Below are 12,512 nucleotides of genomic sequence, written 5' to 3' on the forward strand. Positions count from 1 at the left end.
CCAGTACAAATAGGATACTTTTGGGGGGTCCCCAGTACAAATAGGATACTTTTGGGGGGTCTCACCCTGAACAGATTGAGAACCACTGCTATAATGGAGCGTCCATCAAGCTGTCTTTTAGCAACTGGAGATGTGAGTCTAGAACAGAGGGTGTGGCTTATTTTTTTTAGAAACATGTGACATTAATGTGACATAAAACACAAATGTCACATGTGTGTTTTATTATGTATGTTTCTTTGTGTGTCTTGGAATGAGCAGGAACTTACATTTTAGGAAAAGACCCCTATCCCACATGTCGCCACAAGGGGGCAAATCAGGTGGTTTTAGGAGGTCATGTGACATCTTTCTTCAAGGAAGAGAGAAAGAACAACATCAGTTTGTCCCTGTTTGTTCAGGTAAATAAAGTATTAGAACATAAAACATATTCAAAATAAGCTCTGTGATGTAAAACAAAGCTTGTCTTGAGGGTTTTACCAGAAATGTGGTGATTGTGTTTTAGTTTATTGTGTGTAGTTGAATCTAAAGGTCTAAGCAGTCAGATTGATGGCAGCCATTACTGCTGCTCACACACACACACACACACACACACACACACACACACCTGTGTTTTGGTTTGTTTCACTTTTACAGTATGTGTGTTTCTGCCTTTAGTGTTTAAAGCTCCTGTTGTGTGTTTAATCCATCAGGACCGGGAACGCATCTGTGTCATTTTTTTTACATTTCTTTGGGCTATTCAAAAATAGCAGATCTACAAGCTCATAGCGCGGCACCGAGTGCTGCGCTATGAGCTTGTAGTTCTGCTATTTTTGGTGGAAATCGTGGGTCTTTGAATATATATTTTTAAAGGTAACATTTGTAACTTAAATCTTTGTTTCTGGGGGATTCTACAAATGTCTTCTAAATCCTGACAGTTGTTGTGAAAAAAACAAAAAGCAACATAAGAAAAAAACATGTTGCTATAATATCAGTGGCTCTCAAAAATTATGTATTTGGCCGTGGACCCCCATCAAAAAATATTTTGTTCCAGGGACCCCCCAGAAGTTGTAACAGAGTTAAAAATGTTCGCTTTAAAAAGATATATTATTGAAAGATTTGAAAAAAAAAAAAATCAAAAATGGCAGATCTACAAGCTCATAGCACGGCACTCGGTGCCGCGCTATGAGCTTGTAGATCTGCTATTTTTGAAAAATCCCTGCCACAAAATGTTTTTCAGACGGGGGGGTCCGCAGCCAAATACATGCAATTTTGGGGGTCCTTTTCACTCCATGCCGACTTGAAGTCATGGATATTGTTTCGTTTTTGTCTCATTCCTAAGACAATAATGTGATGACCAGCAGACCGGTAGGCAGTGATTCTGGTAGGAGACACAAAGGAGACTCTTTGTGTCTCCTACCGGAACCGCTGCCGGTCATCAAATTATTGTCTTAGGAATAAGACAAAAATCCATGAATTCACGTCTCCATGGAGTGACTAATCCATAGAAAAGAAGTCATTTTGGGGGTGAACTATCCCTTTAAGAGATGTAAATCACTGGACCATGGAAAGGAGGTGTCATTCACTGCAGCCGTTTCTCCTTTTTCTCCTTTTGAACATAATAGTGTTTTGTATTTGTTGATGACATGTATTATTGTGTTATTTTATTATGCTGTGTTGATGAATTGAATGCATAGGACCACAATGGAAACAAGACCCCAGGACTTTTTTTATGTTCTCCTTTTTATCCTTAATGACTAAAAGGACCACCTGCTGTGTTTACATTTATGACACTAATAAAGTATGAAATCAATCAATCAATCAATCAATGAAGTCCATTGTGTTCCAGGTGAAGCTGGTGTCAGAGCTTCTACCTGAAGAACGTCCAGACCCAGGAGACCAGAACCCTGACCCACTTCCACTTCCTCAGCTGGCCCGCCCAGGGCATCCCCACCTCCACGCGACCCCCTGCTGGACTTCCACAGGTATTGCAGCCTGCCTGGGGCATAATGATGACAGCACTGTCCTGAACACATTCCAGTCCTCCTGTAGGCTATGACAACAGTTAGCTAAAGCATTGCTTCTCAATGTGGGGTCCGGGGCCCCCCAGGGGTCCTTGGGGGGGGGTTCTAGGGGGTCCCCAGCTAAATAAGTTAACATAGCATCACAATTATTTTAACCACTTTATCCATGTTAGATATTAAAAAATAGCAGATCTACAAGCTCACAGCTCGTCACTTCGTGCCGCACTGTGATCTTGTACATCTGCTATTTTTTTAATATTTTTTAATTCTATCGAAAATGTTCGGAAGTTTTTTCTTCTGGGGGTCCCTGGCACAGAGCCTTTTCAGATGGGGGTTCCTGGCACAGAAGCTTTTCAGATGGGGGTCCCTGGCACAGAGCCTTTTCAGATGGGGGTCCATGGCCAAATACATATACATTGTGGGTGTCCTTGACTTGAAAAGGTTTGAGAACCACTGATCTATAAAACATGTTCACATACATGTCCATCCTAAAGCCATGTAAGTGAAGGTGTAGTGGTTGTGAACGAGGATCCTGACAGATTCACTAGAGCAGCTCTGACTCTGTTCTTCAGAGATTACAAAGTGAGTGACAGGTGGGTCACTGGTTATTGGGACAGAATGTTCTGCAAGATACTCCGTTTTTTACAATGTGCTGACTGCAAAAAACTATCGGCTACAAACAACATGACTTTAACAAACCGTGCCCTTACCCAATAACACTGTTACTTCTTTCTTTCGTTCTTTCTTTCGTCCGTCCGTCCGTCCGTCCGTCTCTCAGCATATTTCATGTCATTATTAACAGACAGATTTGACACAACAATGAACACAAGCCATTGCCTGTCCGCATCCGCCTTGTATGCACACACACTCAATTGGCATCACCTCTAGGGTTTAAGACAGTGGTTTTCAACCAGTGGTCTGGGGACCACCAGTGGTCCTTGAGGGAGTACCAGGGGGTCCCCAGCAAACTTAGTTAATAGCGCCGTTGATCATTTTTTAACCACTCAGCTTTGGCTATTCAAAAATAGCAGATATATGAGCTTGTAGATCTGCTATTTTTGAAAAACCTTGAAAAAGTGTGCATATCTTTGAATATTTATATTTTTTAAAGCGAAAATTAACTGATATCTTTGCTTCTGGGGGTCCCTGGCACAACACATTTTCAAATGGGGGTCCACGGCCAAATTTAAATCAATTTAGTGGTCCTTGGCATGAAAAAGGTTGAAAACCACTGGTTTAAGAGGTTAGAAGCTGCTATATGATATGTGAAGAGCACACTGAGGAGTTGTTGTGGCTCCTCCCTGTATTATCTAACATTAGATTAAATTCCACTTCATTGATCCTATAGGCAGGAACTTAAGAGTTACAAGATCATATGAAAAGTGCAAACGGTGCATTTAAAAAAAAAACTACAAGCTTGCAGGACAGAAGCATCTATTAAGATAAAACAAAAAACATCACTTTTTAGTGTGAAGGTGAAGCAGTCTAGTCATCAGTCTCTGGACCCAGAGCTTTTCTTATGTGATTCCCATGTCTTTCCTTGTTTATTTGCTGGAGAACTTCTGTCGTCTGGTCCAAGTTCCTCTCTTGACTTGCAGGCGTGTTTTAAAGGTCTTAAAAAGTCCTGAAATTGTAACTTTACAAAAATGTGCAGATACCCTGCATACACCTTTACTGTACGTTGGTTTGTTTACCGTTGAGTAAGAAAACCATGTTGAGCTAATCATGTGGGGACCCCCCCCAAAATAAATTGGGACCCCCAGTTTGGGAACCATTGTCTTAAGCCACCGAGCCACTGAGTTTGGACGCACAACGTCATCTTGTTCTCTGGGTTATTAGATTTGTGCAGAACTGGGATTGGAACTCATAAAGCGTTTTAATGTGAACATTTATAATATTGAGACACTTAACCCATTAAGACCAGGAACGCATCTGTGTGTCATTTTCACATTTCTTTGGCTATTCAAAAAAATAGCCAAAGTGTAAAAGACTGCTTTTTTTAAGCTCAAATCAAATGTATTAAAGGAGTAGTTCACCCAAAACATTTCTTATTTCCTGACCTCACATGACCTCACTGAGTGTGTGTGTGTGTGTGTGTGTGTGTGTGTGTGTGTGTGTGTGTGTGTGTGTGTGTGTGTGTGTGTGTGTGTGTGTGTGTGTGTGTGTGTGTGTGTGTGTGTGTGTGTGTGTGTGTGTGTGTGTGTGTACGTTTCAGCCACACATCCTGTTTAGACGCTGTTTACACATTTTGACCAAAATATCTGTCAATACTTGTTGTTTCCTAGAAAGAGACAAAAGCACAATATGTGTGTTTATAAATGTAGTGTAGGGAAGGAGCAGGCAGCATGGTAGCTGATTGATTTATTGATTGATTGATTGATTGATTGAATAGTTTATTTAGAAGGTTTTAGAGAAAAAGCACATGAAGTACAGTTTATACAAGGTCAGATAAAATGGATCGCCCATAAAAGCAGCAACGGCTTTGTTTCAACTGAGATCCTCATGTACTCAATTCATGGAGACATTAGAAAACAGACAGATATACACTACTATGTAGAACATCATATGAACATTTTAAAAGTAAGAAAAACTAAAAGAACTAGAGATATATACAGTAAACAGTTAGAGGAGGAGGGGGGGGGTCTAGGTTACAGGTACATGGGTATCAGAATGTTGTGGTGTATCTTGTAGACCAGGCCCATTGCAAGTTGCCGTCCTCAACCCTGAGCCATCCAACCCTATAGCAAAATGAGCAGGGGTTAGATGAGTTGTATGTTTAAGGCCAAGAAGTAGCCTTACTAGTTTGTTTTGGGATGTCTGGAGCCGTGTTTTTAAGGCCTTTAGTGGTGTTGTGGTACCATGAGGAGCATGCATAGTCCAAATGACCTTGGATGAGGGTCTCTGTAAGAATCCTCAAGGTATTCTTACTGACTAGAGAGGAGATCCTAATATACAAAAAAAACGTGTTCTTTGGTTGACCTTTTTGATGACTCTTGCTGCCATTTGCCCTTGTCCACCTCTTGTTTGATGTGGTCGTTCAAATAGAGAAGGCATGAGTCAGTGGAGTGGGATTTTCTGAAGCCAGACTGGAGTTTGTAAATTAGATTTTTTTCCCCCGCAAGATACTTTTCAACCTGTTCATAAACTATTTTTTCCATGACTTTCGAGATGGAGCTAAGAATAGAAATAGGGCGGTAGTTGCCGGGGTCTAATTTGCTTCCTTTTTTTGTACAGGGGGGTTACTCTTGCTATTTTGAAATCATGGGGGACCCGTCCCTGTTTGATGGAGAGGTTTATTATGTGGGTGATGATTGGAGCAATGGAGGCGGCTCAGTCTTTTAGACATTTGGAGGAATATTGTGGAGGCCTGTTGCCCTGTGTTGTTGTAGTGCGCTCAATGTGTTAAACACCTCATTTGTTGACATCATGGTGAGTTTAAAATCATCTTTGCGTACACCTAGATTTGTGTAGAATGCTTGGATGTTCACTCACTGTGTTAAGACCAAGGGCCCAGCATACGCCTTTGAAATTGAGTCTATATGTGAAGTAAGTTCATATGAAGGGCCTGTAGTATCGCTAATGACTTTGTAGATTTTGATTATTATTACAAAACATACATTAACCACTTCAGCCCTATATACATTTCGGCCATTTGAAAATAGTAGATCTACAAGCTCACAATGCGTCGCACCGCGACGCATTGTGAGCTTGTAGATTGCTATTTTCAAAAGATTTTTATACATTTGAAACCTTGTGAAACAGGACATTCTGCATAATGAGTACTTTCTACTTTAAGTACATTTTGATACCAATACTTTTGTACTTTTACTACAAGTACATTTTGAATTCCGGACTTTTACTTACTTACTTTACTAACAGAGTATATTTTTTTACATTGCAGTATTGATACTTTTACTTAAGTAAAACACGCGAGTACTTTTTCCACCACTGGCCACAGATGGTTGACAACATGAGAGAGATACAGGCTCAAACTGATCAAGGACATCAGGCCACAGAGAAGAAACATGAACAAATGGCCTCAAATAATACACATATTAATAGATTTATTTACAGACTATAGACTCTCATCCCCAACAAGCCCTTTGATGTTCAGGTAGTTTAATTGATGATGTAACCTCTTGTCTCTGTCTTAATTGTGTCTTAAGGCTCCCCTGCTCAACCGCTGTCTGAAACTGTTTGCTATGGTTATGATTTGACCATTTACAGGTCTGACCTTAAGTTGGGAACCCTCAGAAGTTGTACTTCTACTCCTGATGCTCCCGGCAGCCAAAGGATACAAGAGCTGGAACATAGCTGGAAGGTGAGCAAGAGATGGAATGTGTTGTGACATCATGTGAACGTGAACATGTTTGAGATCTACTGGTTTACACATTATGAAGCAATCCCAAATAAATAACTACACTTTAGAAAACAAGCCCCAAACTAGCGTCTGCTAAATGACTGTAATGTAATGAAATGTAATGTCTTTATGTGTGTCGCGCACGGTGGGGGGGGGGGGGGGGGGGGGGGGGATCAAGAGGGGCCCAATCGGAGGGGGGGTCCCCCCGTCCAAGAATCCTGTCGGCGGGCCTGCCCGGCAACAACCAATATTAACAAGTGACTTTACGGAAAAACAAGCCCAACGTCGTTTATAATAAGCAGACACTGATTCAAGATAATAATGAATGTATTCGTTATTTTCTCAATGTTTTCTGTGCTTTACAGAACAACTTAAAAACAGCAAACAAAGCTAAATCTAAATACAGCTATTAATATTAATATTAATATAAAAGTCTGGAGTGTGTCTACAGTATGTGTTCCCTCAGCCCTTTGTCCCCTCAAAACTAACAATAATCCTAACCTTAATCCTAACCCTAACCTAACCCCAAGCTTAATCCTAACCCTAACCTAACCCCAAACCTAACCCTAAACTGAGGGAGCATAGGGCAGAGGGAACAGAAAACAGATTTAAAATAGGACAATCATCAGCAAAGACACTGAGGAAAAACACCTGACATAGAGGTATGTCTTCAGAAGTGATTACTAATGGCCTCTCATCTGTGAATAAATGCTAAATAAATGTTGTTCACACATTTGCAGTGGTTGGACCCACACTATGAGCTTTCTTATACTTTCTCTGTGATGGAGGAGATGGACAAAGATACGGAGCTTTCTCTGCTGGGGACGATTCCACCTCACTCACCACCGTCCTGCTTCTGAAGGTTTTAGGTGAGTACAACAGTCACATGTCAACATCTTCATTAAGGCCTTAAAGGTTGTACACTTTCTAGGGTGTGGATCCAAAAGAAATCTCTCTCTGGCATAATAATAATTTTCACTGTTATTTAGGTGAGACTGTGTGACATTTAAATCTAGTCTGTTCCAGTTCTGTTCTATAGGCTTCATGTACATAAAAACAGACATACATTTTGACCACATTATTTCACTGTCCTGTCAGTTGATCCATGGGCATGGCACATCCATTCTCAATAAATCGTGTGTGTGTGTGTGTGTGTGTGTGTGTGTGTGTGTGTGTGTGTGTGTGTGTGTGTGTGTGTGTGTGTGTGTGTGTGTGTGTGTGTGTGTGTGTGTGTGTGTGTGTGTGTGTGTGTGTGTGTGTGTGAACAGGGAGGCACTTTTGTAGTTTTTGGTATAGTTTTTATGATTGATAGATTGAATGCTCAAACATGTAAACAGCGTGGAGGTTCATTCACACATTTAGGCTAAAGGATAACAAAGAAAGACCTGGGGACTTGTTTCCATCGCGGTCCTATGAAACAGACATATGTGTTGTTTGTTTCTATTGGACAGGCAGGCAGGCAGACAGACAGACAGACAGACAGACATACAGTGTTGTTTGTTTCTATAAGACACACAGACAGACAGACAGAGAGACAGACAGACAGACAGACAGACAGACAGACAGACAGACAGACAGACAGACAGACAGACAGTGTTGTTTGTTAGCGGTGCCAACCGCTCTATACATGACTTTGTCCGTGTGTCCGTTTGAGCCTGGGATGAATGAGCACGGGATTTTAAACAGCTATAACTCCAGTTTGCAGCATGCCACCAACTCCACATTTGGTATGTGGACTTAGACCACCAATAGGCACGAGCATGCATTGATGAAGTTATCAAAGAGGGGTCCAGGGACCCCCAGCGCCCGTATGAGCACGGGATTTTAAACAGCTATAACTCCAGTTTGCAGCATGCCACCAAGTCCACATTTGGTATGTGGACTTAGACCACCAATAGGGACGAGCATGAATTGATGAAGTTATCAAAACGGGGTCCAGGGACCCCCAGCGTATGTTATGTCCGTCCGCCCGTATGAGCACGGGATTTTAAACAGCAATAACTCCAGTTTGCAGCATGCCACCAAGTCCACATTTGGTATGTGGACTTAGACCACCAATAGGGACCAGCATGAATTGCTGAAGCCCCGCCCCCTCTGTCTTCCCATTGGCTGGCCTTCAAACAGCCATAACTCAAGTTCGCAGCATGCTACGGAGTACAAATTTTGTACATGCACTAAAACCAGCAGTAGGGACCAACTGTAATTACTTAAGCCCCGCCCCCTCTGTCTGCCCATTGGGGTGGGATTTAAACAGGGATTTAAACAGCCATCATTCTAGTTTGCAGCATGCTACCAAGTACAAATTTGGTAAGTGGACTCGGTAAGTATTTGGTAAGACCACCAATAGGGACGAACTGAAATGAGTTAAGCCCCGCCCCAAAGGCACCGCTTCCTTCACACAGGGTGTGATTTTTTCTATAAGACAGACAGACAGACAGTGTTGTTTGTTTCTATAAGAAAAACAGACAGACAGACAGACAGACAGACAGACAGACAGACAGATAGTGTAATTTTTAGCGGTGCCAACCGCTCTACATTTGACTCTGTCTGTCCGTCCGTCCGTCCGTCCGTATGTTATGTCCGTATGAGCACGGCGTATGAGCACGGCATTTAAACAGCTATAACTCCAGTTAACACACACACACACACACACACACACACACACACACACACACACACACACACACACACACACACACACACACACACACACACAAGCCAATACTGCACACATGCGCACACACGAACACACGCACACACACACACACACACACTTGACGTCCGTATGAGCACGGCGTATGAGCACGGCATTTAAACAGCTATAACTCCAGTTTGCAGCATGCTACGGAGTACAAATTTTGTACATGCACTAAAACCACCAATAGGGACGAACTGAAATTAATTAAGCCCCGCCCCCTCTGTCTTCCTATTGGCTGGGCTTTAAACAGCCGTAAGTCCAGTTTGCAGCATGCCACCAAGTCCAAATTTGGTATGTGGACTTAGACCACCAATAGGGACAAACTGTAATTACTTAAGCCCCGCCCCCTCTGTCTGCCCATTGGCTGGGCTTTAAACAGCCATTATTCCAGTTTGCAGCATGCTACCAAGTACAAATTTGGTAAGTGGACTCAGACCACCAATAGGGACGAACTGAAATTAGTTAAGCCCCGCCCCAAAGGCACCGCTTCCTTCACACAGGGTGTGATTTTTTTTATAAGACAGACAGACAGACAGACAGACAGATAGTGTAATTTATTTTCTATAAGACAGACAGGCAGACAGACAGACAGACCTCTCAGTATATAAACATTAAACATGAACAATGTTTAACTTATTATCAGGTAACAACATGTTGTGAAGATCAGATAAAACTGTAGTAGTGAGGTGAACACAATGCTGCATGTTGTTACATAACACCACTCTTCCTCTGTCTGTTCCTGCTCTCGCTCTCTGTGTGTGTGTGTGTGTGTGTGTGTGTGTGTGTGTGTGTGTGTGTGTGTGCGTGCGTGCGTGCGTGCGTGCGTGTGTGCGCGTGCGTGTCAGTGTGAGAGTCCACATGTATGTGGCATGCATGTGTGTGAGAGCGAGAGGCAGGAGCAAGCGAGAGAGAGAGGGGAAGACTACACACAACTACAACACAATGTAAAACACACTGATACAGATATGTTCATGAAACATCAATGTAAAGTACATGAAAACACTGTAACAACATGTTTCCTCTCTCTCTCTGTCCTCACATAACCTCGCTTCACCAGGCTTTCTGCCCTCACAGGGTTAAATACTCAGTGACTCCTCCTCAGCTCTGTAGACACTCCTTACTGTATGATAGAACTTTATGTGTTTATACACAGTCCACCATTTTAACAGACAACACACTGTAGACACTCCTTACTGTATGATAGAACTTTATGTGTTTATTCACAGTCCACCATTTTAACAGACAACACGGAGAACTGAACAGCATGGACTCCATTTTGCCACGTTGGAATAAAGCATAAAGATTAATATAGGGTAAGTGTTTTAATCACTTTGATATAACTAATGTCTGGTATTATATAGTTGATGGTGTTTATACAATGACTCGGTCATACAAGTTTAATATACCAACAATGAAGTATTCATTTTTTTCCTTTAAAAAAAAAGAAGTTTTATTTTGCCTTTGAGAGAGAGAGAGAGAGAGAGAGAGAGAGATATGCAGCAAAGATCGTCGGGAACGGCACTTGCAATTTGCTGTCAGGCTGAATTGGAGCCTATAGGCGAAGCATTGCTTCTTAATGATTCTTACACATACGTCATGACATAGTATGAGTGAATAGGGGAAGGGGATCAACGTCACGTGATTCCCTTGTTTGACCATTTGAAGGTGCAAACAAAGGTGCTTATTGGTCAAAAACTCGGATATGTGTCTCAAATAATGACCCCTCCCTCCCTGTGGAGCCCATGAGGGCTCTCAGTGTGTTGGGGAAAAGTTGAAAAGGTTTTCTTCCTCAGTGGGACAGGAGTTGAAGACAGGCCTGAGAACACAGAGAGACTTGTATAAAGAATGTGAGTTAGATAAATAATAAGTTATGACTCTGACATTAACACAGTGTGAGTCACTCAGAGTCTCCACTAGCCTGACACAGTTCACTCAGAGGAGTGGGCGGGGCCTATGGTCTGGAGACAGACAGGCTCCACAGCAGTTTACTGTAAACCATGTGACCACAGAGCAGTGTTCCTCTCTCTCTTTCCTTGACAGTGTTGGGCAAGTTACTTTTAAAATAGTTATAGTTATAGTTACTGAATTATAAAAGTTACTTAACTTAAAAAAAAGGGGGGGGGGGGGGAGATATGTGTGTACGGTAACAGGATAGGTGGGCACTAGGGACATCTGGACACCAAATTGGCTATTTTGTCCAAAATATTAGAAATATTATATTATATATTACAAATATTTGGAAAATGTTTTTAAGTAAAGTATGTAGATGATTAGAACATGCTTAAACATTCACAATTAAGGTCTAATATTTCTACAATTGCTACAAATTGTCATAAACAAGTTGAAGGATAAAATTATTTATTTCAGCAGGTCAGGTAACAAGAAGTGAAGATCAGAAACAACTGTAGTAGTGAGGTGAACACAATGCTGCATATATGACAATATTTAACTTGGAAACCAGTTGTTACATAACACCACTCCTGCTCTGTGTGTGTGTGTGTGTGTGTGTGTGTGTGTGTGTGTGTGTGTGTGTGTGTGTGTGTGTGTGTGTGTGTGTGTGTGTGTGTGTGTGTGTGTGTGTGTGTGTGTGTGTGTGTGTGTGTGTGTGTGTGTGTGTGTGTGTGTGTGTGTGTGTGTGTGTTGCATGCGTGTGATAGCGAGTTGTTTTTTGTTCCTTGAAGAAAAGAGGGGAGAAGTCAACATCCGGTGGTAAATGTGTCTGTGGTAGACAGAATGTATGTGTATTTTCCCCGGAAGGCAAGACCCGCCCAACTCTGTCTCTGATTGGCTTACCCTGAAGTTTTACCCTACTTTAACCAATCATCACTCCTCTCTGTCATGCTACTGTGTGACATGTTGCTTTGGCTCATGTTGCTGTGAGAGTATATGGCCTGTATGTTAGATCAGTGGTTTCTCAACCTGTGGGTCCCCACATTATGTTGGGGGTCCCCACATTATGTTGGGGGTCCCCACATTATGTTGGGGGTTCCCAGATGATTATCTTAATGTGTAACATTGTTTTATCTCTCAACAGTAAACAAACCAACATACAGTATAAGTGTAAACTGGGTATCTGCACATTTATAAAGTTACAATTTAAAGATTTTTTAATACCAAATTGGCCAAATTGTCAAATATTCCAGACGGAAGAGGCAAACATCGGCACACGTTGTGAACATAGCAGATCTACAAGCTCACAACTCCTCACAGTGCGAGTCGTTGTGAGCTTGTAGATCTACTATTTTCACAATATTTATGTGGAACCGAGTCAAACAAAATTGAATGCCTACAATTCCAAGTGATTGTCAGGGTGGGGGGTCCCCAGTTCAAATATGATTATTTGACTAGTGTGACGTGAAGATTATAGCAGGTTAAGAGATTTTAAACAATACACTGTAGCAATAATCTCTCTAGTCTGGTGTTAAGAATGTTAACCACTTCAACCCCATACACCCTA

The 12,512-nt window shown here is 41.8% G+C and overlaps 2 protein-coding genes across 2 annotated transcripts in view; both read left to right on the forward strand.

The window, feature by feature from the left end:
• LOC311062402 (uncharacterized protein) overlaps positions 1-12,512 on the forward strand; it is a 700,443-nt gene that overhangs the window by 624,685 nt on the left and 63,246 nt on the right. The window lies entirely within an intron of this gene.
• The window catches only part of LOC311061235 (glucocorticoid-induced transcript 1 protein-like), a gene marked incomplete at its 5' end in the record, with an annotated part of 35,508 nt that overhangs the window by 1,071 nt on the left and 21,925 nt on the right, over positions 1-12,512 (forward strand). The window contains one exon of the mRNA XM_084079789.1: positions 259-395. Within this exon, the coding sequence (XP_083935915.1) occupies positions 259-395 (137 nt within the window). The remainder of the gene's footprint in view (positions 1-258; positions 396-12,512) is intronic.

This window comes from Gymnoscopelus microlampas, assembly GCF_963454915.1.
Source record: "Gymnoscopelus microlampas genome assembly, chromosome: 15".
NCBI lineage: Eukaryota > Metazoa > Chordata > Actinopteri > Myctophiformes > Myctophidae > Gymnoscopelus > Gymnoscopelus microlampas.